This window comes from Hibiscus syriacus, unplaced genomic scaffold, assembly GCF_006381635.1.
Source record: "Hibiscus syriacus cultivar Baekdansim isolate YM2019G1 unplaced genomic scaffold, ASM638163v2 tig00009796_pilon, whole genome shotgun sequence".
Taxonomy (NCBI): Eukaryota; Viridiplantae; Streptophyta; class Magnoliopsida; order Malvales; family Malvaceae; genus Hibiscus; species Hibiscus syriacus.
Genome location: NW_024062201.1, coordinates 289,572 through 316,117, shown reverse-complemented (window position 1 = coordinate 316,117; position 26,546 = coordinate 289,572). Strand labels below are relative to the sequence as shown.

The following is a 26,546-nucleotide window of genomic DNA, read 5'->3' as shown; positions in this document are numbered from 1 at the left end:
TGTTAAATAATAGCGGCTTTCGCAGAGAAGTAAGATATTCAAGATTTTTCTTCGGAAAAACTCTCTCAAGATCCTAAGGGGTATAAAGGTTTCTCCGGAAACTCTTATTAGAGGTATCAATGACTGCAGATTTCATAAGACAGCAAGTTAAACAACAGAAAGCAAATGCAAACATTACTGCAAGTTTCTTCCAAAATTATTTCACCCGTAACTGTGAAAGGTAAAAAAATTGAATGTTAAAAAGAGAAAAATTTACTTTGTTGATAATCTTTTTTCTTTTATATGAATGTCAAGCTTTCAACAAGGTAAAAAGTACTTACATGAAACAAATTATATCAGAGGTATCAGTGACTGCAGACTCCATGCATTTCAATCTCAGGTTCCTCCATTGCTATAATGGATGCCATTACTGTGGGGTTCTTTCTGTTTCATGCTTGTGCTTAGATTATTCAATCCCCATATCCGAATCGTACGATCATCACTAGCTGATGCCAACATGTGAGGGTTTGCCGGGTTCCAGCTCACACAATTAACCGCTCCGGAATGACCTGGTAATGTCTCTATAAGCTCCCCTGTGCCCCTATGCCATAGATAGACCTAAACATATATAGTAAAACATAAAATAATAAATTTCACTAACTCAAAAGTAAATCAAATTCCTAATAAGCTTACAACAGTTACAAAAGGTGTAGCATAAGGACTATACTTGCATATACATCTAAAGCCCTAGAAAAAATTCAACATACCCCTGCAGGACACTTGAATCTATTACTCTGCAGACATGAAATGTCTAAGCCAACACATTCATGGCTCACGTAGTATTGAGCCCATTAGCGACAAATAAAAATCATATAGCATTTTCTGTGAGATAAAAGCATCAAACAGAAGCAAACTACTAAGGCAAACCAGCAATGTATCCGAGTATTTTTTGTGTCGTAGTTGTGTCAAGAAGTAATTTGTAATTTTGCTACATTAAACTCGATTAAGCAACCATACTATGAGGATACTGTTTTCCATATTAATCATAGGCTAACTTCCTGTTAGAGGTTATATTAGAACAAACAGAAGTCCGTACCAGTGAGTCCTCGCTACCGCTGGCAATAAAAGCTTCATCAAGTCCACCAAAACAAGACCTAATGATGAAGCGAGTGCGTTTATGGCCTCTATATTTAGAAACAAGCTTCAGATCATCCTCTATATTCCATAGACGGATTTCTTGGTTTGCAAGATTTACTAGCAAGAATCTATTGTCTCTCGACAATGAGAATGAAGTTATTGGTTGATCCTCTTCAATAAATCTCTCAACTTTTGCTTCCCGGTCAAGTAATAATATTGATGCTTCCCTACATATACTAATAATCTGCTTTCCATCACCTGTTATTTCCAAATCAGAAATTTTTAGCGTTCGTTGCCCTTTCCAGCACTCTAGCTCTTTCCCATCCAATTCCCACATGCAGATACTCTTATCATTTAGACCAGAAAATATCCATTTTCCATCAGGAGACCATCCACATGAAACCATACCGAGACCCGTTTTTTCATAAATATGAAGGCATTCACCGGAAGATACATCCCAGCGCCTTATGACCTCCTCTGTGCCACATGTCAGAAGCTGATGGTCATCAGGACTCCAAGAAACGGAAGAGAGAGGCTTCTGGTGACCAGATAGTTTATGTTTTAAAGATACTCCAGTTTCAAGAACCTACAATGAGTCAAACTATTAGAAGGAGAATTGACCAATTGCTAGGCATAGTTGACTTGACCCAGTCATTAAGTAGTGATCATCGCATTGACACAAGAAGAAGGAAAATCATAGTTGATTAAAATGAACAAATCCACGCATTCCTACAGTAAAGCAACAACAAGAATCACACATACTCGAAGTTTAATCTCCAAGAAAAAATGTTTCTTCGTTTCATTCTTCCTTATTTCATTATGTTGGTAGGAACTCTATTGATTATGTAATAGAATAAGTTACAGATGGACCATAATGTACTAAGAAAGATGCTAGAGATTGAACATTCAAAATAAGCATCCAATACGCTATGACATCTTACTAGATTTAGTTGAAAGTACATAAAAATTACCGAACTCATTTCTGCAATGCAGTACGAAAAGCAGAGATGAAAATGCAAATAAATTTATTACTATAAATTGGAATTTAAAAAGTTCATCCTTGACAAAATCAAGGATAAATGTCCTACTTGTGTTCCGAGTGAATAGCATTACCTCCCAAATGATTGCTGACTGATCATTTGATGATGAAGCCAAGTATCTCCCATTATGCGAAAATTTCAAAAACCATACTTCATCCCTGTGAGCCTGTAATATCTGTTGCAAGAAAAATGTCAAAAATGATTTGAAATAAACAAAAAAGAATATTTTTTTGCAATTATGATTTAAGAAAAGAAAAATGCAAGCAACAAGTAGATAAAATTTCAGAGAAGGAACAAACACATTGATGAAATCAATACTCTTTTAACAAAAATAGAACCAAACTAGTGGACTTAAAATTGTATAGCTGACAAGTGATAAGTGCACTTTCCATTAATCTAAGAAGATAATTTTTATGCTTCAAAACTCCATCACTTTCTTCCAAAAAGTCTTTCCTAAAGAAATTAAATTGAATCATAAATCATAAGTCACAAATGTTTTCTAATAAACACAAGATTTAAAATTTGCTTGGATAACATCCCCAGTTGTTGATTGTTTGAATCAATCATGCAGTGTACAACCACATGCTATGCATCATAGGCACAGCTGAGTTAACAAAACTAGGTTCAGTAAACTATATAACATGTCACGAGCAGCTTCAATCTCTTACCTAATCTAAATATCTTTGGAACAAACACATGGCTACCAATGAAAGAAGATATTGACTTGGACATTTACCAGTATAGAAATGTCCTTTCATCAGCATACTTGTTAAGAAATCACATTGAATTCAATCTTTGCCAAACAATTCTCAAGCATCATGATTAGGAAACATCCTTGCAAGTCTTCCCCAAACACGCATGAGATATTGAAGTGCTCGCTATCTAGTCAATTTCGTACTTCAAATCACTTATTCTAGTCGAGTATCTCTATAACTTCATGGTTCCTAGCAAAGAATAAAGGGGTGTATATTCTCAAAGACTCTTATTTCAGACCCCTCTTTAGAGGACTCTTGTTCCATCCATTCTAATTCGATTGTGACTACTATTCCTTGGCATCCTCCTCCTATGGGTTTTGTGAAAATTAATGTTGATGCAGCCACGACTAAGGATTGGAAGAAGAGCAGTTTAGTAGGAGTATTAAAAGATTCCTTTGGATCTACCTTAGGTTCTTTTAAGGAGCCTGCTGGTCCGGGGCCTCCGACCTTTATGGAGTTAAAAGCTGTTCAAAAGGGGCTACTTTTCTATGCTGATTTCCGAGAGAAAATACAAGACCGGTTGATTATTGAAAGTGACAGCAAAATGGCAGTGGATTGGGTTAAGGGGGTTGAATTTTGTCCTGATGTTTATGCTTCTTTGGTTAGAGACATTGTTCATAGGCTTAATGTGTTTGAAGGTGTGGTTAGATGGGTAAATAGGACAGCCAATCTAGAGGCTGATGCCTTAGCTAAACAAGGAATTGGTTGATTTAATGTTGATGCATATGGGTCACAAGGTTGCTTTGTGTTTACCTGCCTATGTTTAGTGCATTTATAGGGATGTATCTTATGTATTTTTGTTATGTTCAATAAAATTCTAAGGCACTCTTTTCCTCCTTCCGCTGATTAAGGAGCTTATCTACAAGCACCTTTAATCAAGAAGGAGGTTTTTAACGAGGCTTGAAATTCTTATAAAAAAAATGTTAGATCTTTTTCCTTCACATAAAACACAATTATTCCTCTTTGGTTACTTAATATTGGTCTTACATTGCCACTTTCAGATTCTAACAATCCCATAAACAGACGTTCGAGATCAGTGTAAATAGATACACCGGTCACAGGGTAAAGAATACCTCAAGACGCATCTAACAAAGAAAATGTACTAGAAAAGGTATTGAAGATAATTTCAGTGAAAATGTAAACAGTGCAATTTAAAACTTAACTTATAACCAAACACCTAATATCAGTTCTCTCATTCCTTAACCCAAAAAAAAAAAGAAAGATTAAAACCTAATATCCATACTGAAAAGCACAACTTAAAATAGATTTCTGATTTACACAAAAATGAAAAATAACACATATTGTAGAATTTGTTATGTAGTTCACATAAAAATTTGCATCAATAAAAAAATGTAAAAGGATCGGAAATGTCATATTTGAACAAAAGAAAAAAGAAAACCTGATTAGAAGAACAAAGTCAAACCTGCAATGCTTGAGAAGGAATTTGATCTCTCCCACACTGATGATCAGCATATAGTGACATTTCTTTATCCAAAGAGTTGTGAAACATGCAAGCATCTCGTTGCAAGACAAGGGCCTGTTCAACTAAATGCTCCAACCTTCCTTCGGGGATCATAACTGTAGGTGGAAGAAGTTTCTGTAACTCTTCCAATAGTTTACTCCGGGATCTTGCCCTCAATGTATCTTGTTTGGGAGATCGAACAGAAGAACAGTAAGATGGTGACACGAAATATGAAGAAAGCTCACGTACTCTACTACTATCGGCACCAAGAGGTGTAATCTCAGTCCTCAATGTTTTCAGAGCATCCATTACTTTTTCTTCATCCAAAAGATCCAAAAACTTCTGTTCCAATATCAGAAAAGAGACTGATTTTATGGTCTTTTCATCAGTTAGACCAATATTATGCAATGTGACAATACTTTCATCCCAATTTCCCTCGAGAATTTGCCGCATAAATACGTTGACCACAGAAGAATGTAATGGTATCCCTGATTCTTCCTCTAGAAGAGCACCAGTCTTTATATAACCAAGAGAGTATAACGCTTTTGCTATTATTCGGACAAACTCTACCTTCTTTATAACTCCTTTTGAGCCAGCAACTTCTTTGCCCCCACCAGACTGCAGGGGCCGAGCCATTACGTCACCTGAAGACCCAGCTACAGTCTCTTTAATAGTTGAACCGTTTTAAAGATGTCTCAGTTCTTCAGAGGATAGTTTCATACGTTTTGAGGCTGGTTCATCATCCTCTACACCTCCCATGAAATGTGCACCTCAGCCCATATATTATTGGAGAGGTAAAGAAATGGCAATCTGGATAAGTTAACTTCTCTAATGAATCACAAGGAGTAAGCCCCTGCATACAATAGTCAACAAGGGGATATAGGCTCTTCAAATTGATCACAAGAAAGACAGAAAGAAGTGCAAAGAAAAATCCAAGGATTACCAATAATACGAGAAGGCTAAATCTTATCTCCTGAAAGTAATCAATTTAGGTATCCCTCATAACAGGTGCACATACATTTCTTAATATCATTCGGTAATCAAAATTCTTAATATCAATATGCACCCTTTATAATTAGTTAACATATGGTATCCAAGTTAAATTGGAGGATTCCTCCCAAAAAAAAATCAGGGAAATTGCACCTCAGGAACAGCTATCCTGATGACACAATTTAAATGTCATTGTTGACATGTCTCCAAGTATGACTACTTTATCCAAAATGAACATGACTAGTGAAACATGGACAAAAGAATAAAGGACTGACAAAGTATACGTTCGTTTTGCTAGGAGCAACAGAACTCAAATAATCAAAATTCTTAATATCAACGTGCAAGCCTGACAAGGTTGCAGATTTAAAAAACCAAATTGTTAGCTTAATGGTCTGCATTTAAAATGCTGAGTCGGCTATAAGATGTAACTAAATAATGAAAAATGCTTACACAAATTACATAGAAAATAATATGATCATCTGAAAGAAGATAAAAAAGGAAGGCCCTTTTCACCAGTGGTAACAAGTAGAATGAATAAAGAAAAAGGTTTTAGATCCAAAATTGAATAAAATCAAGCACTTAGCAGAAACCATGGCAAACCCGAATCAGAAATACAATCAATAATGTAGAATCTCTACAATACCGAGCAGATAAAACTAATAACATAAAAATACCCTTCAAAAAAAAGCTATTTACCAATTAGCTCTAAACTAAAACTAACCCAAAACCAGCAAAACATTAGATTGCAAGATAAATCAGGGTAAACCCAGAGGTAAAAAGGGTAAAATCTGAAATACCCACACAGGGATTATGAGCAAACAAACCGATTCAGATCAGAAAGAAACGTAAGCGTTTGGTACCTTTGCGGAGGGGTAGAAAACACGAGATTTAAGATTTTAAGAGCTTCCTTCCTTGTTTTTCCTTTTTCCTTTGCGGGTAGGAAACCAACCTCAAAAGGGACTACAAAGAGAGTTTGAGAATTGAGCCATTAGCTTCAGCCAATCGGGCTTTATGGACAATTTTCACCGACAAAATTGGCCATTAGGCCATGCCGTATAATTATTGGCCCATTAGGCGATGAAGAATTTTAAATGGATGAATTTATCCAAATAATATTTTTAAATGGACCCAAGTGAATGGGCCTCATGGGGCCTAATATTTTAATATTTTTTTAAACACATCACATCGACGTGATGAGTATATTTAAAATAATATCATTAATTTTTTGAAAATTAAGTAATTAATTTTTAATTTATAATAATCTAATAAAATAATGAAACACGTCATGTCGATGTAACGAGTTCTTTAGGAACTTAAAATTAACTAGATGTTTATAGTTGTTTGACAACGTATATGTTTTTAAATTTTAAAAATATAGATATTGAAACACGTCACATCGACGTGACGAGTTTTATGAAATTTTGTTTAAAGAAATTATTTTCAAAATAATTTATTAGAAGCTAATTTATTATAAATTAATAATAAAAGTTTGTTAAAATAATACAATTACTATAAATAAAATAAAATAAATACTTATTTTTTTTAACTCTTGATGATGCAGAGAAGTGGCCAAACAATAATGACGTGGACTCGTCGATTTCTTCGTGGTCGTTATCTTGATTGTTTTCATCTTCATTTGCTTCTTCTTCAACTGGAGGTGTGCTAAACATCACTCCACTTTGATTTCTACCTTCGAGTGATGGTGATGGAGTATTTAAGGTATTTGACATTATCATTGACTCGAACTGCCCACAAAATCAATACCACGTTGACCATATAGAATATGATCATATTCATCCAAAGGTTCTGTTAAAGATGGTTGAGTGTCTTGCACTACATCCTATGAACCTCCAACCCAATTCGGTACACTCTTATTAAAGCATGATATGGAGCATAAAAATAATAACTAGTTTGAGATGCAAAATATTACGCAAAAGCATAGACATTAAAGAAGATGTTGTTAATGATTTCTTGCCCTTTGCGTATTTTGCCTTTATTTATTCTCATTCGGTCATATCTCTCGGTGTTATTAAATATGGTTTCCCATTTGCTTCATAATTTTGGATGTAGGGAGAAATTTTGAAATCAAGATCAGTAGCCTTAATCTCGAAACGCATCGACATAGATAGATGTCACTCATTCCATTATTGAATGTATACAACATGTTTCCTCGGCCATTTCTCTCTATAATTCCCATGTGTATCAATTTTATGGAGCTCATCCATCTCCAATATTTGCATAGGAATTGGCTGATAGGACATAAATTGGCTCAACACTCTAGATGTGACATGCATCTTAACAATCGTAAAATGAAGCAAAGAAGTTACGGCTCACCACAACTCCGAGCCTTTAAAAAATCTCGTTGGCAGTAGCCAATAGATCTTTGGCTCACAATACAAAATCCAACAAAACTGTAAACTTTAATTAAATTATAAAAATTAGTATAAATTATAAATAAATAAATAATTAAATAATTTACTAAAATAATATTTTATCGCATGTTGATCAGAGATATCGATCATCATTAGTAGATCAATTTTCGTTGCACCTAACAACTTTGTCTCGATAATTTTATGTCATCATCTAAACAATATAATAAATAGAAATTACAAAATAAGGATAAAAATATCTTTGAAAATTTAGTAAAAAGTTCAGTTAAAAAAATTATCTTCCAACTAGAGAAAACACAATCAGGACTGATGTAATTGGCATGAAAAACAAAAACTGATACCACATCCAAGACTTTAGCAAGACTAGAAAATCCGTTACATCAGTTTTTTTACCCCTTTCAATAATTGTAGCCTTGCAAAGTTCCCGGTATAAAAATGTCAAAATCGTTGAAGCCCAATTAGTGTTAGGACACTCAACGAAATTATTCAATATAAGAAGATACTGAGTATGCACCAAATTCATGAAACCAGATTGGCGTATAACTTCAGGGCTCAATTGCAGTAAAAGCATATATAATGCATTTCAATCTTGAACATAGGTACAAAAATTTAGCAACAATCAAGTCCTTCAAATTTATAACACTAGCCTAAAGCAGTGGCATTCAAGTCCTTTCCCTATTCCTAGGTTGTGATATCCTTTGTACCCAAAGAAAAAAAAATTAATGTGTTTAGTTTTCATTTTATTTTAGTACCTGTCGTTAAAAATTTAATGTGTTTAGCACCTAAATTATCAGTTTCAATCCGTTTTAGTACCTAAACTTCTAATCTTTTCAACATTTGACGTTAAATTTTGAACGTGGTACTAAAATGAAACAAAAACTAAAGTTTTTAACGGTGTGGTACTAAAATGAAACAAAAACTATGGTTTTGAAAATTTGAAAGTAAAGGTACTAAAACTGGTTAAAATTGATAGTATAGATACTAAACATGTAATTTTCCCAAGAATTTTAATAAGAATAATGATTAATGAGCCATATGCCCGTTAACGTTTGTTTGTTTTCCAATTTGGTAGCTAAATGTTTTTTTATCAATAAGGTCCCTAAAATTTATAGAAGTTATCCATTTTATCAAAAAAAAAATAAGGATCGTTTAAAAAAATTGAGTTAATCAAAAGTGTATCATGTCAGTTTCTACCTATTTTTCTATTACTGATAATATTATTTTATTTATTATATCAAAAAATATTATTTTATTTAATTTTTAATATTATATAAAATATTTCTAGAAAATAATTAATACTTTGTATAATTCATGTTTAGAGTTTATTAATGTCTCATTTAATAGTACCGTCTCTAAACTTTAAATTTAAATTTTTTAGGCTTATATCACAAATAAGTACCTAAAGTATATTCACTTTTTCATTTAGGTATCTAAAGTATTTTTTGGTCAAAATAAGTACCTAAAGTTATTTTTTTGGTCAATATAGATATCTAAAGTTTTCTATGTCAAAATAGGTACATGAACTTTCAAATTTGTTCATATAAGTTCTAAAAAAATTGGCATGTGACATTAATTAAAAATACTTTAGGTACTTAAATAAAAATAAATATTTTATGTACTTATTTTGACCAAAAGATAATTTAGGTGTATATTTTGACAAAAATTATAATTTTAGGTACTTATTTATTATATAAGCCATTTTTTAATAAGGTAACGTCTCTAAAGTTTATTAATATTGTTTTCCTTATAAATTTTAAGTTCACGTTTATAGAACGTTTGCATTGTTAATAATTAAGAAAGATTATTAACAAATACTACATAACTCTTACAGATAATCATGAGATCATGGTCCATTGTTGATGTCATGGAGAGTGCAAGAGCTTCGTTAATACAATTTTATTCAACTAAGATTATTGTATTTATACAATATTATACAAAGTTAATTGCATAATATGTTCTTAAACTATGACCCTCGTTTTAGTATTTATTCTAAACATTCTTAACTATTTGACAATGAACGTTCAATCACTCCATTGCAGTCGCTGCCGCGGGTGCTCTAACTCGTGACCTCGAACTTGTGACCTCTATGAACAACAACGATTCCTGTAACCACTGAGGTAAGTTGATTCATGCAACTCTATTAAACATTTAGAATTATAAGATTTGATATACACTCGTGTAATTATCTTATAATTCGTCATCGATTATACTATGTTTTTCTTTTAGATTTAAGGGTCACTTCTGTTCTTGTACTCCAATTTATCAATTTCACCCTTATTTTTTTTTACATCGATTTAACCATCGAAGTTTTTAAAGGTATTCATCCTAGCTCTAGAAGCCCGTTGACCGTTTTAACTTACATAACTATGAGTCTTTTGCGAGTGTGGATTAAGAGATTGAGTTAAAATATTTATTAAGCACGGTGATAGGAACAAATTCCCCAAATTATAAGTATTATTTATTTTAATGAGATTAAGTCAAATTTTTGAGAATTTTTTTTCTAATTATTGTATTTAATAAATATTTTATTATTTATCTTTTTAATACATTTTACATCATCACCAAACCATATCAGTAATATTGACTAATCTATAAATTGCTGGTGTTGATAAACGCAGAAAACTAACGATTCTATTAGTCAAAACGAACTTCGAAGGCTAAGATGAACAATCTAAATAACTTCGAGGACTAAATTGATGTAAAAATACAGTAAGAGTTTGCCACATGAGCAAAAGTGACCCAAACTTTTTTTTTTAATTTATACCCTTGACTTTTCCATTTTAAAAGTTTTTGGCCTAAATCAAAATCAAATTTTCTGATATATATATATATATATATATATATATATATATATATATATATATATATAGAAAAAGAGAATCAAAGGAATACAAATGACAAACTTCATATGAATTTGGAAGTGCCCATAAGTGCTCTTCCATAAGCAACAGGAAGTGATGCAAATTTCTTTACTTTCCCTACATAAGCTCTTTTGTTGAAATTATTGTAATCGTTTTCTTCAATGGCGTCCAATATCTGTCGATACAACAGCAGCGACGCCCACACCGGCCATCTGCTCGCCGGATTCAGCTCCGGAACACCCTTTTCCGCCTCATCGAAGAACATCCTTGCTCGTTTTATCTGATCTTTCATGAAGTTCCTCCACCTGTCCGTCACTTGTCCACGGAATATGTCGTCGTCCGACAGTCCAAACCGTGCCAGTTCGTCTTGTGGTAGATATACTCTTCCTCTCCTAGCACTAGGGAAAATGCATACATAGTATGAGAAAACACTCGAGAGAAAGCGAAAACTACGAAGTTTCGGTTACATTGGACTTACTCTTCACCAACATCTCTGAGTATATTTGTAAGCTGATTAGCAATTCCGAGGGCCAATGCAGAGTTGTAGACGCTCTCTACCGATGCCTTCGATTCGGGTGCGATTCCCATTACCGGAACGCTCATTAGTCCGACCGTCCCGGCAACATAGTAGCAATAGAGGTAGAGCTCGTCGAAGTTCATATATCGAGACTTTTTTAAATCTAATCTCATTCCTTCTATCATGTCCTTGAAGGGCTGAAACAAGGAAAAATCCATGGTTAATTCTCAAAGATCATGCAAAGTATCAAGGTCTTTTAACTGTGTAAACTGCAGCAAACCTGTATATCTACAGGGTACTTTGAGACCGTATCGGATAAAGCGGCGTCGAGCATATCGTACGGTCGACCTTCGAAAAGATCGTCTAATCGTTTCTCCCATCGATCAAGAGCCCTGGGTGTAATGTGTGAAGCATTAGGCCCATCCACAAGCTCATCTGTCCTCCTACACCAAACTGCATACCAGAAGGCAACAATTTAATATCAAACTACGAAACACACAGCAATGACACTCAAACTCGAAACCAGATACGAATTCGTCTCCGAGATTCCAACATGGGTTTTTCATGTACTTTAAGGGTCGTATCGTTATACAAGTGTTCGAAAAGTATCGAGCACGGATACTGCAAGAAAAACGAAGAGACAAAGCGATACAGGACAATGAAACTTTCATCAATGATGTTGATTGCAATTCATTCTCCTTTTAATGCAAAGGAGCCTACAAGCAGAGAATAGGACAAGTTCCGAAGTTAGAACTCGGACCGTATGCTTGCTCTAAGCCGCCTGCACCGGATAAAACTGCTGGTCCGATCGCAATTACTACTTAAGCACCATACGCTATCATCCTAAATATTACAGCTAAAGCTTGAAAGACATAGAAACACTGCATTATGCAGATGGTTTGAATGAGTGAGCGAGCTACAATCAGTGAGTTCAATGAACAATATTGCAAGACTTACTCAACGTAACCGACCACCATACATACCGTAAATAGCCCAGACGGCTCTCCGACGCTCCGGTGTCATAAGTAATGTACCTGGAAAGAAACAACAACGGTTCATGAGGCCTCAGAGGTAAAAGGTTGCAAATGCTATAATTTGATACGAATTCCATGTTCATGGCCTCAAACCAAGATTCGAGACGAATGCTATAATTCAATTCGATTTCCATGTTCATGGCCCTTGACCCGAGATTCGATCCGATTTCCTACACTTGAAAAAGGAAGTGCAGCTACATGATCTTGTGATCCTAAACTATTGCAGTTTAAAAACTCTTTCAAGTATATTGATCAAACAAAGAGAGATGAAAGCTGTTGAATATCAAATAGTAATCATCACAATAACACTCCCCAGCTTCTGTGTTTCATATTAGTTTTCTCACCCTTTTCTCGGGAACCAAACAGGAGTAAAGCTCAACTTTGTATACATTAAAAAAAGCAACAAAAAAAAGGCAGGGAATCACCAAATAAACAAAAAAAAACAAGAGTCAAATCGACCCCATGTGCATGAACTTGTCAAAAAAAACATATAATACTAATAATATCGTAATCATCAACTTAACAACAACAAAAAAAAAAGAAAATCATAAGCTCAAGCCATACCCAAATAGAAAGTCTTGGCATACTCAGCACAAACTTCACCACAACGATCATACGCTTCATTCAGCAGATCCCAATCAGTAAACCCATCAGTTTTTTCACTTCTTTTCTCCAAATCAAGAGCTTTTCTGCCCCTTTGCTCTTTAACCAAAGCAGCCTGCTTTAAAACCACATCGTAAACTCTCTGTTCTGAAGATCTAACTGGGTTAGCCACTGCACCCGAGATAGCTGAAACCCTCTTGAAAGACCTCTTCTTTGGCTTGTTCACACTTCTGGGTATCAAGCTAAGCAAAGCAGTGGCATTCCCTTTGGGACTTACCACCCAAAGAAGAACACCAGCCATGGATGTTGGATGTTCAAGAAGAAGATGAAAAATAAAGAGAAAAAACTATGCTTTTCCTTTGATTTTGAACCGGTCAATGAAGATGAAGATAAGTGAATATGAAAGCAGCGAATGGGGATGAAGATGAAGATGAAACGGGCACCACTTTTCTTTATCTTAATGCTTCCAAAGACACAGGATCTCCCACGTCGTCATCTTACAAAAAAAGGCAAAAGGGAGTCTCACAAGTTCATTGTCTCTTTCTTTTATCTTTCTCAAGCTAATTCTGTGGACACCATTTCTTCATTCGTTTTTTTTTTCCCAATAAAAATGGGAAGTTTTACGGTGCGGCAGATTTTATATACGATTAAAAAATATTATTGATTTTGTTATTATTTTAAATAATAAAATTGATAAAAAATATTTAAAAATATTATTATTTTTTATTGATTTTGATGTTATTATTATTTATTGATATAGGTAAATGTAGTAAAAAATTCGAATGTTTTAGATAAAGCATTATCTAAAATATTATTTTTTACCGGATTTTTTTAATCACGTTTATTTATATCGATAATTAAAACGGTAGAAATAATAATGTTTTCGGTCATTTTTTATCGATTTTGTTATTTAAATAATAACAAAACATGTAACACTTTTTTAGCCGTATATGAAGTCTGCCGCACGTGAGTATTTTCCATAAAAAATGTTTTAAAGAGAAAATTAACATTTTCGATTACGTTCAATCAGAAATAATATATTTTTATAATATTTTTAATCCCGTCAATTCTATGTTATTCTTTAATCTTAAATGAACTTTTCTGATTATTTTTTATAATATTTTCAGTCGAGTCTCTTCTATGTTATTCCCTAGCCTTAAATTAGATTATCGTCTCTTATACTTTTCTTTTTTAACTCTATTTATTTTGTGTTTGTTTTATAATTCATATAAGTTTATAGTTATTTTTAAATATCGTTTTCAAGGTTTGAATCTATTATAAAGTGTGATGTTGTTGAATTCATTGACTGACATCATCAGTAAAATATAATGTTATTTTCCCTCGAAAATCTAAGTTCAAACAGTTACGTATGTAGAACGAGTGTGTCATCAACATATTAAAGAAAATTATGAACACATATTCCCTTATAATCACTAAAGACTAACAAAAAAGAACAAGTACAATACAATCCGATGTGTATTTACCGTTGATAAAATAAGTTTGAATTCGAAAAATAATAAATTTAAACTCGTAACGATTCGAATCGAATCAGCTCGAATTTGAAATGGAAAGGTTAAATCCCAAGCAAGAATTTGATAATGTAAAGTAATTGGTTGGGGGCTGCCATTTCCATAAAGCACCATGGATAATATTGTTTAGTTTCAAATAGTGCATTGCATTATGTAGAGTGGACTCTTTTTATAATAATTTCACTATAGCTTCAAAAAGTGTAGATTGCAAAATGGCCACTAATATTTTCTAATTATTATCGGTATAATCTGAATTTGGTCCTTAAGGTTTACATTTTATTGTAAATTTGATAGCTAGAAATTAGGATCTCAATTGCACTTTCCACATACTCACACCCTGGGATGGACCTAGGCAGGGGACGATCGCCTCCTAAAAAGTTTAAATTACTATATATTTTAGATTTTATCTATGTATTTTCTATTGAAAACTTGTTTTCGCCCCCTGAAATTTTATAACTTCAAGTTCGCCCCCTAACATAAAATCATGCGTCCGTCCCTTTAATTACATCCACATTTTTTTTGTTCAAGAGTGAACCACAAATTAATAAAAACAAATATAAAGTTAGGTTTTCCACCCAACGTGGTACTTTTTTTGTGTCTATTTCTTGTGTTTTTATCTCTTTAAATAAATATATAAGGTTTTAAAAAAAATGGAAAATCCAACTTATCAATACCTTAAATTTTGGTTCAAACTATTGGATCAAGTGGTGTGGCATGATTTTATGTTTACTCACCAAATGAGGACTCCATAATGAATTTATCTTTTGGGTAAATTATGAGTTTAATATCTAAATTATCAGTTTTGGTCTGTTTTAATACTTAAACTTTCAATTTTTTAAATCATACCTAACATTTAGTTTTTGTTACATTTTTGTATTTCGCCGTTAAAAACTTAATGACAATGTATTGTTATGGGTAAATTACATCATTTATCACACAACTATGTTTTCACTCCTATTTTGGTACTAAATTTTTAAAAAAATCAATTTAACTACTCAACTTTCAAGTTGCTCCTATTTTAATCACTCTAATTTATTTTTTAATATTTTTGTGACACTTTTATTTTTATTATCATTTTTATTAATATATAATTAAAAATAAAAAATTACATTTGAAAGTTAGAGTGATTAAATTAGGAGTAATTTGAAAGTTAACTAATTAAATTTAAAAAATAAACTTTTGTGACCAAAATAGGAGTAAGAAGATAGTTGAGTGATGGTTCATTAACACCAACTCTCGAGTTGCTCTCATCATACTTCCTCATTGGTTCACTCTTGAACTAATACGGTAGCTTACTCGTCTTTGATATAGGTGTTCATGTAGTAATCGATTTCTTCTATCGTACTATTCACATCGATCATCATCTCACTCACCGGAACATCTTTTGGAATAATCTTTCGTTCATCATTTCTCAATATGTGTTCGATTGAAGATACTTGGAAGTATTACGTCTAGTATGGTTACTTCAGCCGTAACACTTCTAAGCGTTTGTATAGGCACCTTTTTTCATTTAAGTCCCTCACGGACTAAGTCCCACCATTACTAGTCATCCTTAGCTCTTACGAACCTTAACAAAGTTGAATCTTACCATCTGATATGAGTAGTATCGATACCTTACATTCACTATAGATACTCCTATGTCAAGTATTGATACCCCTTTGAGTATTGGTACCAAAACGGCTACTGGATCGCAAAAATTACTCCAATATCGATACTATTACCCTCAATATCACTACCAGGGCTGCAATATTGATACCACTCCTTAGATTATCGATACTCTCTGTATAAAATGCCTAAAAATCATCTTAGTTCATCTAGCATCGGTATTGTTAATCCAATATTGATACCCTAACCTAGAAATAGGCTTGAAAACCCTAAAAATCCTCACAAACACTTTAGGGAGTTATTTAGGGTTATTTAGCACTATAAAAACACAATCTTTACACCAAAAATGTCATCTAATACAAGAGTCAAACAAAACCCCCAAATATACTCAAACACCGAAATCCCCAACAAGACATTGCATTTAGGAAATTCATAACATAACAAAGGATTCAAAATACACTAACTTAGCTAGAGAATTCGAAATGAAACTCCTTTATTCAACCACACTCTTTTTTTCTTATCTTCCACTTGAATTTGAGTACTCAACTCCATAACCTCTTGCCAAATACGAAATGAATGGGTTTCTAAACAACAAGGACATTGATGGAGGATTTAAAGATGAATTTAAAGTTAAAAAAAAAGTATAAAAAGGCTAGAGAAACTTACCTTTAGATAGAACACTTAGAGGGGAAGGACGAGAAGGAAAATGAGAAGAAGAAGAATGAATGAAGATAAGGAGATGAACGAGAATAAAAAACCATCATTTTTTCACAACTGGGAGAATCACACTTTTGGTCTTTCGCATTTTGACTTATATCCAAAAATCCCCTTTTTATAATCTCTTTGGGCCCGATTCCAAACCTAATTAAAATCTTGTTCGGCCTTACGATTTTAATTACGACTCCACGAGGTCCATATACCTCTTGGGTAGGCCCGAAACTACTAATTCAAAATTTGGGTGTTACAACTCTCCATTCCTTGAAAGAAATTTTATCCTTGAAATTCACTTTGATAAAATGCAAACATATCTGTAGGTCAAACACTTAAAAGCCTTGAAGCACCTAAAATCTTATCTGATCATCAAGGATGTTACCTATGTTGAACCTTACACAAACTTTCGAGAGGGATAAAGCCAAAGAATCTTATTCTTGTTGTCTAACTCTAAATGCTCAGAACATTTCATAAATACAACACTTATCCACGACTCGTCTGCCTTCACTAAACCTTTCACAAGCTGAGTCTACTCAATTGAGTTCACGTATTACACAACTCTATAAATATCTTTAGCTTGCTAAACTTTGGTAACTCGTCATACTACACATCGGGATCCTACAGACACTTTACTCACCAGATCGTGCATGAAGATAATCACAGTTGAATATCAGTTACTTGCTTAAGAAAACTAACAAAACCTAGCTCTCCTAGAGAGCACGCATCACAAAGCAACAGTCCCTCAGAACCGCACTCTGACTAAGGGTTCTATGACTTTATGTTCGTAGCCTCAAATGTTTACTGCTCCTCATACTATTGCTATTTTTTACGTAAAAAGACGATTTTAAGATATATAAATAATTATCTCAACAAAGTAAAAGGTTAAAAAGGACTATTCCATTGTCCCCTTTATCTCTATCTCTTCTGCTATAAATTATTGCAATCGCAAATCTTGTTCTGCTCCTCATTCAATCTCAAATCTCAATTTGGGATTGAAATTTTCCATTCCTTGGGCGATTTTCTGAAGGAATTTTCTCATTTGGATACTAAGAAACACCTGACCTTGGGGAAGGTTTGTTGCTTTTTGAGGTTTTATGAGGTGGGTTTGATCTGGATTTACAGTTTGGATCGAAGGAAAATTGATAGAGATTCAATTTTCAATTGTTGGGTTTCTTTTGTTCTTTTCGATTTTTGGATTTAAAATTCTGGGTTTGATTTGAAATGGTCCATTTCCATAACTCAATCTCAGTCTGCAACTCCGATGACCAGGCTTCCTCAGCTACAATCATGGCGAATTCTTTTGATTCAGATGATTTTCCGATGAACCCCAAATCGTCATCGTCATCGAGGAACAATTTTCCCAAGAAACAAAAGGTACCCAATTCATCAAGTTGTTTAGAAATTCCGTTTTGTGAAGGATCAAGATCTGCTGCCATTGATGTGTTCATCTTAATTGCTGTGATTGCTGCTTGTGGATTCTTGTTGTTCCCAACTTTAAAGTGTTTATCTTTGAAAATGATCGAATTCATCGAACCCTTCTTTTATATGTTTAAAGAGGAAATCATGAGATCTCCATTGATATATGCATCCATAGGATTAGGTTTTTGTTGTGCTGCAATAGCTACTTGGATTTTGCTTCTGTGTACAACTAGGAAATGCAGGAACCCTAATTGTAAAGGTCTTAGGAAGGCGGCCGAATTCGACATACAATTAGAAACCGAGGAGTGTATTAAGAACTCCAACACTTTGGTTAAAGATGGTGCTAAAAGAGGACTTTTCGAGTTGCCGCCGGATCATCACAGGGAATTGGAAGCCGAGTTAAAGAAGATGGCACCGATTAATGGGAGAGCAGTGCTCGTTTTTCAAGCTAGGTGTGGATGTCCTGTCGGCAGATTGGAGGTTCCGGGGCCAAAGAAGCAAAGAAAGAACAAGAAGTAGGATTTCGGGATATGATAGAGATGAATTAAAGCAGTAGAGAAAGTAGTCATAATGCAGAGAGGAGTGCCTTCTCTGGTTAGTTTAGCCGAAAACTATGTTGTCTTTAAATAAGCTCTCAATAAGTTGTAAGGATTACATATAGTTGATTATAGTGGAGAATATAAGAATATTTTCTTTCATTTGTTTAATCACTTCTTTATGATATTTTTACATCTTAAAGCTTTTGTGATCATTGAAATTCGAAGCTTTTTCAATATTAAACTAACGTGTTACCTTGAACTATTCGATATTGATGATTGCTTTCTTTGATATGTTGCTTGTTAATACTTCAAGCTTTATCACTTATCTTTGATGTTCTAATATTGTGTCACTGCCAAGGGATATAGTTTTCGGAAGACATGCTGAACTCATTTGATCGATACCTTCATCGCATTAGAAACCATAAATCTGCATACATTTTTTAGCTTCATAGTCGTATTTCACAAATAAACAATTGCTCGATCTAGTTATTCTGAGAATTATTGCTTGCTCCGATATATCCTGAAGTTAAATGTCTCTTCTAGAAGATATACATTGAATCATTGATGATAGAAGATCTTGTTTCCCAAGGAACCTTGTTTGACAAAGCTAAGTTTGTCTTATGAAGTTAACTTGTTCGACAAGTAAGGACTTTATAGAAGGTTTCTTGTTTGAAAAGGAATATTTGATTAGCCACTTTATGGGACAAACTTTATAACAATTAAAGAGGCTCAAGTAAAGAAGACTTGAGTCTCAAGCTTCTTTAACCTGTTATCTTCCCAATATTCTTGTTCAATTATGTAATATCTAGTGAATATGCACATTATGTTTGCTAAGTCGTAGATTACTGTTAATTATCGATTATTTGGTATGATTTCGATCTTGTTTATTTAGCAAATATGTTTCTGTTCGAACAATTCGATGGATTTGCATAGCGCAAATATGCTTTTATTTCTGCTGTGTTATATCATATTGCATATTCACTAAAATGGTTTTGGAGGCTAAATCCTTGAATCTTCAAAGCAGGAAAGGTAGATATTTGGTGAATTTGGTTGTGTATTTCTCATTGAACTCTAGAATTTTCGTTACTCGAACTTGGAGAAACGTTTCGGGTATGGTTGTTGTAAATTATGTTTTTCTATGTATTTGGAGGATCATATTCATGTTTCGGGTATGATTATACACAATGTTTTTAGATTTATTTGGACATCGTACTCGTAGTGACCTATTCGACAGTCGGTCCAAATAATCTCTCGACGTAAATTTAGACGAATCAACGACTCTCTGACCAAATCAGAAGTGAATCATCAACCGTCGACAAAATCTCTCTTTTTCTTACCTTTTAAGCCAGTATGAACCACCATCCTACATGTTTTTCATCAACAATTGGAAAGAAAGAAAGAATGGGAAAAAAACCTAGTTGTCACAACTTTTAAAAGTTTCATTTTAGTACATCGACGTTAAATCTACAATTTTTATGGGTAAATTACATCATTATCCCTCAACTATCTTCTAACTCCTATTTTGGTACTAAAGTTTAAAAATTTCAATTTAACCACTCAACTTTCAAATTTCTCCTATTTTAACCACTGTAATTTATTTTATTAATAATTTTGTAACATGAGATTTTTATTTTATTTTATTAATATATAATTAAAAAAATTGAAAGTTAGAGTGATTAAGTTAGGAATAATTTGAAAGTCAAGTAATTAAATTAAAAAAGGGTAAATTACACATGTATTCATTGAACTTTACTCTCTCTCCTATTTCACTCACTATACTTTCAATTTTTTCAATTTACTCACTGAACTTTATATATTAAACTTTTTTTGTCACTCAACTGTAAACTCAGTAACGGGGTGCTTATGTGGCTTGTTTTAATAATAAATTATGTCACACGTTTACTCACTGAACTTTACCCTCTCTACTATTTCACTAAATGTACTTTTAATATTTTTCAATTTTTATTTAGCAACGTCATAACGCCGTTAGAAATTTAACGGTCGAGTGACTAAAAAAGTTCAATGTCTAAATTTTAGTGAGTAAATTAAAAAATTGAAAGTACGGTGAGTGAAATAGGAGAGAGAGTAAAGTTTAGTAAGTGTGTAATATACCCTTAAAAAAGTATACTTTAGTGATTAAAATTGGAGTGAGAAGATTGTTAAGTGATGAATGATGCAATTTACCAAAAAAAAAAGTGCCACGTGCAAATCACCCGTTAAGTTTTTAACGACGAGATAGTAAAATGAAATAAAAATTAAATATTAGCTATGGTTTTCAAAAAATTAAAAGTTTTGATACTAAAACTGATAATTTAAGTACTAAACACATAATTTATCATTTATTTTAATATGTGCTATTAGAGGCCCAATTTTTATGTTCACCGTCGATCCACCAAAATCTCGTAAACGAACTAACCCGTAGTGATACGATTTAGTAGATAACGAACTGACTGTTTAGAATTTCACTTCTACCATACTTCCTTAGATTAAGAGATAATTATACTTTCACTTAAACTCTCTTAGGTTAAGAGATAACTACACTATATATTTCATCTGTTCACCCGAACAACTTGAAATTTTTTTAATTGCTTGTGGATCCTTTGAAATATGATTGAATTCATTGAACCTGTTTTTCGTATGTTTAAAGATCAAATCACGAGAACTCCATTGATGTATGCGTCCATGGCATTAGGCTTTTCATGTGCTGCAGTGGCTACTTGGATCTTGCATCTGTGTACGACCACTAGGAAGTGCAGGAACCCTGATTGTAAAGGTCTCATGAAGGCAGGCGAGTTCGACATCGAATTAGAATCTGAGGGATGTATCGAGAACTCCGACACTTTGGTTGATGATGGTGGTGGTGAGGGAGGACTCGTCGAGTTGCCGCCCGATCGTCACCGGGAACTGGAGGCCGAGTTGAGGGAGATGGCACCGAGCAACGGAAGAGCCGTACTCTTGTTTCGAGCTCGGTGTGGATGTCCGGCCGGGAGATTGGAGGTTCCGGGACCGAAGAAGCAAAGAAAGAACAAGTAGGGTTTTGGGATATGGTTAGTTTGTTCTAAAACTATGTTTTCTTTAAACAAGCTCTAATGGCAATAAGTTGTAAGCACATTTCTTATTTATTTAGCCAATATTTTTCTTATTCAAACAATTTGATGGATTAGCATAGTGATTCAGAGATGAATTGATAAGTTTTGACTACGATCGTAATCTCTGAAAATTTTGAATTTCAATTAACATATCATTTGAGATTATGAGAAGCGTACAGCTAGGACGATCGTTAATTTTATAATAGAAAATGATGAGTTTGGAACATAATGAATAATTGAGTGACCATTTTGTAACTTTTAATAATTGAGAGACTAAACAAAGCAACTCCCTATAATCAAGAGACTATTCTGTAACTTTTAACAGTCAATAAACTCAATAAAATATTATCCTATAACCGGAGGACTATTTATGTACTTTACCCTTATAGTATTTATTATTTAACTTTTATCAAATTATCCATTAAAAACATTAACCCTAAACTTCAAACCCTGAACATGAAGGTAATAAAAATTGCATGATCAAGATTTAAACTCCCTTAGAAACAAAAATGTCCATTTCATAATACGATCGGTGTTCGATATCCAAAATTGTATCACGCAACATCACACGAAAAAGATAATACGAACACGAACACGAACACGATAAGAGTACAACAATTTTCGGCTTTATTTTTCACCCGAAAATATTTGTGAAAATCATTCCCAGGTCTCACCATTGGTATTTGGCAGCAACAAGAACTTCCTCGTACTTCTCGGCAGCATTGTCCCAGCTGAGATCTTGCTTCATTCCCCTTATCTGCAGCCCTTCCCAGCTTGTTTTATACTCCCTGTGTGTCAACAAACAATTCCCTAGCGCATGTATCAACTTGTTCGTTTCGGCGCGATCGAACGTCCACCCGAGCCCGGACTCTTGGAACGGATCGAATTGCTGCACCGTGTCCCTCAATCCGCCGACCGCGTGGACAACCGGGATCGTTCCATAGCTCATAGCATACAGCTGGTTTAGTCCACAGGGTTCGAATCTCGACGGCATGAGTAAAATATCGGCACCGGCCGTTATACGGTGAGCCATCTTTACCGAGAACCCCACCCATCCCCTTATCCTGTCGGGATGTTGGTTTTCAAACTGTTTAAGCATCTGTTCGAGATCGGGTCTGCCGGTGCCTAACAGGACCAACTGGACATTCTGGCCTATCATCCAAGGAATCGCCTCGGCGATCAGATCGACACCTTTTTGTTGATCCAGTCTCCCTATAAAGCCGAGCAGTGGGACGTCGTCACGAACCGGAAGGCCTAGCTCCTTCTGTAAGGCGGCCTTGCATCGAGGTTTTCCGGTTTTCAATGTTTCCAAGGAGTAGTTAGCATAACCATCTGACTTGAGGTGGATATCGTACTCCGGATTCCAGTCAGTCGTATCGATTCCATTGACTATTCCCCTCAGTTTCCAGTCATTTTCGTTTATGATCCCATGCAAACCCCAACCACCTTCAGAAGTTTTAACCTCCCAAGCATATCCATGGCTAACAGTGACCACCCGGTCGGCTGCCTTTAGTCCAGCCGCAAAGATATTGCAGTGATCACCTCCTACCGGGTCGTATAACTTGAAAAGGTCGACGTAGTGTCCCGGTAGATCGATGTATTTGAAATCCTCCACAGGTCCCCGACCCTGGATTCAAGTTCATCATTTAGAAAACAGCTATGAAATACAAAGCATTGAAGCAAAAATATCGATGATCCTATTACTTTTTCCGCTAAAAGAGAGTGCAAGAGTTGATCAACACGACAAACCTGGTGAGCAATGTTATGGATAACAAGAACGGATCTTGTGAAGGACATCAAACCATTGTCCCGATAATACGCCTTCAAGTACACCGGCAACAAGGCGGTATGCCAATCATTAGCGATGAAAACCAGATTTCCATCTCCATAGCAGACACCCCCACACGGAACATACCATGGAACCTGGAAAAAGAAAGCCTTCACTTTAAGACATCGGTAAAGAAACTACGAAACCGAGACAGAGTAACTAAGCCTTCACTACCTCGACTGCTGCTTTGCAAAGCAATATCATGCGCTTCAAAATATCCTGCACCAAAAGACGGTTTCCGAGATCAAACCATTAACAAATCATAAAATATCCATAAGAAAAGATAATTCTACCACACGGTTTCCTCCGTATATGTAATTCTGCATATGGCGAAAAACGGCACTTTCCAGGAAAACAAAATCCACACCATCGATATAAGCGTGGCAGTAGGATACTTCCATATCCTGCAAATAACATAACATCAAGATCGTGCTGCCAAATAAGCCGATTATCTTTTAACAACCAAAGCTAAGAAACTCACAACAATACGAAATAGTATTCTGTCATACCTGACCATCTATCTTATACTTCCTTCGAACTCCGATATCTTGAGAGTCGGCATAATCAGAATATCGAGGTACCACAACCTAATGAAAAAGAGAGGTTGCTATGAGACAATTTAAGGTTCGGTAGGTATCTGTAGGTTCATCATTGGGGAACTAAGATAAAAATGATCTGCTTCAATTTAACATAAAAACTAGATATGAAATATTACCATAACCCTATGTCCACGTCGAGCCAACGCCTTCGGCAAAGAACCGGCAACGTCTCCGAGCCCACCTATGGTAGGAATATGTTAGTCTCCAATTACATATAAAAGGGAAAGTTAGCATGCCATCTACAAATCGAGAAAGGAGAAGAGACTGTCAGCTCGTGTTATATGTCAATGGTGCATTACCGGTTTTAGACCACGGAGCACATTCTGCAGCTACTAATATAACATTCATGACGTTTGCACCAGCTAGTGGCAGGGGGGTTTCATCTTCAACGGTGGAATCATCTACCTCAGCAGCCTCTTTCAGGACTGCTTCAGTCAAGTTTTCATTCTCTTCATCTGTAACATGGGCTTTGTCTGATGAACTTGAGAGATGAAGAGGAAGCGCATCAGACTTAAATGCTTTAGAATCATTGGTTTTCAACTGTTCGATAGAACCTATAGTAGAGGAAGCCTTTTCGGGGGGCAAATATAGTTCGGATTCCTCTCCAACTTCATCTGAAGGTAGGATCCCCGATACATTTGTTGTAGCTGAATCAACTCGACTGCCTGAAGGAATGCTACTGTTTTCGCCTTCATCCGCCCCGTCAGAGCTGCTAGAAGCAAGGTCTGGATCGGGAAGAGAGCTATCCCCCTGTTTATCAACATCTTCGTCTTCATCTCGGCCAGCAACACTACTTTTTATCAATGAAACCAATTTCCTTTGTTCTGCAATCTGCCATGGATACAGAAAAATGAATAACACAACTAAAATTCTGATTCTCACCGACAAAATCAGCAAGGGAATGTAGCTCTTGGATGACAATGTTTGAATATACATCATAAACATCACAAAATTCCTTGTTCATAAAGCTAATTGAAGCTTATCATGATTCCATGTGCTAAAAGGTTTCTATCACCAAAATTCAAACCAAGGTAGCAATATGAAGTTAAAGAGTTCAAAATGCCGACGAAACCAAGAAACAGACCGATATATGAACACCACAGAATCTTCATTTCCATCAACGAACGGAAATATACCCGATAGAATGCTTGTTAGAACATGAATATCCAAGTAATCCTACACTTCCATAGTAATTCAAAGGAGTTCAAAACCAGAAAAAGCCGATACTTATTACATGGCGGATGTACTCATACCCGATAGAATGCCTGTTAGAACATGAATATCCAAGTAATCCTACACTTCAGTAGCAATTCAAAGGACTTCAATAGCAGAAAAAAACCGATACTTATTCCAAATCGACATCGCGAACACGAGTAAATCGATATTTCATAGGACATATGAGAACAAATACCCTTAATAAATGCAACTCTGAAACCTAAAAGCATTTAGAGTGAAAAATTAGAATACAATTGGAATCCAATCTCCATGAAAGCTACAAAGAGACTTTGGCTATTACATGTGTACTAGTTTCTTGTTTATCTTTTCTTGCTGCAAAAGGTAAACAGTGAAACAAAGTCCCACGTTTCAATAAAGAACCAGAGGATGAAATCACAACCCAGAAAATAAACGGCCATCATAAACACAAAAGAAGCACATTTTTTAATCCAAAAGAAAAACAACCTTTACAATTAAGTACCTGCTGAAGTAGGTTTTTTTGCATTGCAAGAATCTTCTTGCTCTTCTCAACAGTATCCTGAAATGTATCATCTGAGCTATCACCATGACCAAGATCATCATCAGAACCAGCCACTCTAACAGGCTTAAATCTACAAATCAAGGAAACCCCACATTTTAAACCATCAAAAACAGGCAAAGTTTCGATCTTTCTTGACCTAAAACTTGAGAAAACAAAAGGTTTGCTTTTTCTATTCCTTTCGATCAAGAAAGGTGAGGAAGAACTGCCAATGGAAGCCATTTCCCAGAAAAGAAACTATTACTCAAAAATACCAAGAAATACCCTTCTTTTTTTCCCTTGTTTTTCTTTATTGAAATCTGTTGCAACAACAACATAATATGGAAAATTATTTATAGTGGAAAGGTACAGACTTTTACATCGACAAAATGGGCATTTTTACCCAAAAATAACTCTAAAAGTTAAAAATTACTTGTTAGACACTCTATCTTTAAATATTATCGATTTAACACCCTTTCTGACCAACCGTAGATCATGAGACGCTCCTTCACATGGTTTTGTCCGAGTTTGTGTCACTGTAGAAAAGAGTAGATAATGAAATACGCCTTTGTTGGGAATAAGACAGGTGCCAGAAGACGTGAATCAAAACCCAACCGTCCTAATTTAAATATCACCCAACCTCCCGTCCCCGTCCCCGTCCCCTATAAATACCCTCTCATCCAACCCTCGTACCATATAAAAAACATTCTCTTCATTCAATATATTG

General features: G+C 34.7%; 5 protein-coding genes across 7 annotated transcripts; 2 read left to right on the top strand and 3 right to left on the bottom strand.

The window, feature by feature from the left end:
* Positions 1-306: 306 nt before the first annotated feature.
* LOC120203323 (WD repeat-containing protein 26 homolog) lies at positions 307-6,309 on the bottom strand. The gene is made up of 5 exons (XM_039203643.1): positions 6,224-6,309; positions 4,335-5,226; positions 2,230-2,331; positions 1,076-1,702; positions 307-597 (listed from the first exon to the last, which is right to left on the bottom strand). Exons 2-5 carry the CDS (start codon positions 5,007-5,009, stop codon positions 376-378), a joined length of 1,626 nt encoding a protein of 541 aa, XP_039059574.1. The 5' UTR covers positions 5,010-5,226; positions 6,224-6,309; the 3' UTR covers positions 307-375.
* A 4,333-nt stretch (positions 6,310-10,642) lies between these two features.
* Positions 10,643-13,157, bottom strand: LOC120203322 (phytoene synthase 2, chloroplastic-like). Of its 2 annotated transcripts, XM_039203641.1 has the most exons (5): positions 12,730-13,069; positions 12,115-12,165; positions 11,412-11,584; positions 11,093-11,328; positions 10,643-11,012 (listed from the first exon to the last, which is right to left on the bottom strand). In XM_039203641.1, the coding sequence occupies exons 1-5, from the start codon at positions 13,067-13,069 to the stop codon at positions 10,658-10,660; spliced, it is 1,155 nt and encodes a 384-aa protein (XP_039059572.1). In that variant the 3' UTR covers positions 10,643-10,657. The 2 variants fall into 2 exon arrangements, with proteins under 2 accessions (XP_039059572.1, XP_039059573.1); XM_039203642.1 differs by lacking the exon at positions 12,115-12,165 and having other exon boundaries at positions 12,730-13,157.
* Positions 13,158-17,582: 4,425 nt separating this feature from the next.
* Positions 17,583-18,739, top strand: LOC120203320 (uncharacterized protein At5g19025-like). Of its 2 annotated transcripts, XM_039203640.1 has the most exons (2): positions 17,583-17,712; positions 17,863-18,739. In XM_039203640.1, exon 2 carries the CDS (start codon positions 17,901-17,903, stop codon positions 18,549-18,551), a length of 651 nt encoding a protein of 216 aa, XP_039059571.1. In that variant the 5' UTR covers positions 17,583-17,712; positions 17,863-17,900; the 3' UTR covers positions 18,552-18,739. The 2 variants fall into 2 exon arrangements, with proteins under 2 accessions (XP_039059571.1, XP_039059570.1); XM_039203639.1 differs by having other exon boundaries at positions 17,583-18,739.
* Positions 18,740-21,178: 2,439 nt separating this feature from the next.
* On the top strand, positions 21,179-21,604 carry LOC120203300 (uncharacterized protein At5g19025-like). The gene has a single exon (XM_039203611.1). The coding sequence runs from the start codon at positions 21,179-21,181 to the stop codon at positions 21,602-21,604; it is 426 nt and encodes a 141-aa protein (XP_039059542.1).
* A 549-nt stretch (positions 21,605-22,153) lies between these two features.
* LOC120203319 (granule-bound starch synthase 2, chloroplastic/amyloplastic-like) lies at positions 22,154-26,154 on the bottom strand. Its single transcript, XM_039203638.1, has 8 exons — positions 25,784-26,154; positions 24,387-24,918; positions 24,204-24,268; positions 23,998-24,075; positions 23,782-23,892; positions 23,663-23,707; positions 23,410-23,583; positions 22,154-23,287 (listed from the first exon to the last, which is right to left on the bottom strand). The coding sequence occupies exons 1-8, from the start codon at positions 26,060-26,062 to the stop codon at positions 22,331-22,333; spliced, it is 2,241 nt and encodes a 746-aa protein (XP_039059569.1). The 5' UTR covers positions 26,063-26,154; the 3' UTR covers positions 22,154-22,330.
* Between the last annotated feature and the right edge of the window lie 392 nt (positions 26,155-26,546).

Coding starts and splice junctions, on each gene's coding strand:
- LOC120203320 (XM_039203639.1), top strand. CDS start 17,835: ATGGTCCATTTCCATAACTCAATCTCAGTCTGCAACTCCGATGACCAG.
- LOC120203300 (XM_039203611.1), top strand. CDS start 21,179: ATGATTGAATTCATTGAACCTGTTTTTCGTATGTTTAAAGATCAAATC.
- LOC120203322 (XM_039203641.1), bottom strand. CDS start 13,069: ATGGCTGGTGTTCTTCTTTGGGTGGTAAGTCCCAAAGGGAATGCCACT. Junction 11,585..12,114: donor AGCCGTCTGGGCTATTTACG/GTATGTATGGTG, acceptor TCTGGTATGCAG/TTTGGTGTAGGAGGACAGAT. Junction 11,013..11,092: donor CTCAGAGATGTTGGTGAAGA/GTAAGTCCAATG, acceptor CATTTTCCCTAG/TGCTAGGAGAGGAAGAGTAT.
- LOC120203319 (XM_039203638.1), bottom strand. CDS start 26,062: ATGGCTTCCATTGGCAGTTCTTCCTCACCTTTCTTGATCGAAAGGAAT. Junction 24,269..24,386: donor TGCTCCGTGGTCTAAAACCG/GTAATGCACCAT, acceptor TTCCTACCATAG/GTGGGCTCGGAGACGTTGCC. Junction 23,708..23,781: donor TATACGGAGGAAACCGTGTG/GTAGAATTATCT, acceptor CTTTTGGTGCAG/GATATTTTGAAGCGCATGAT.
- LOC120203323 (XM_039203643.1), bottom strand. CDS start 5,009: ATGGCTCGGCCCCTGCAGTCTGGTGGGGGCAAAGAAGTTGCTGGCTCA. Junction 1,703..2,229: donor AGTCAGCAATCATTTGGGAG/GTAATGCTATTC, acceptor GACTCATTGTAG/GTTCTTGAAACTGGAGTATC. Junction 598..1,075: donor GCGGTAGCGAGGACTCACTG/GTACGGACTTCT, acceptor ATATATGTTTAG/GTCTATCTATGGCATAGGGG.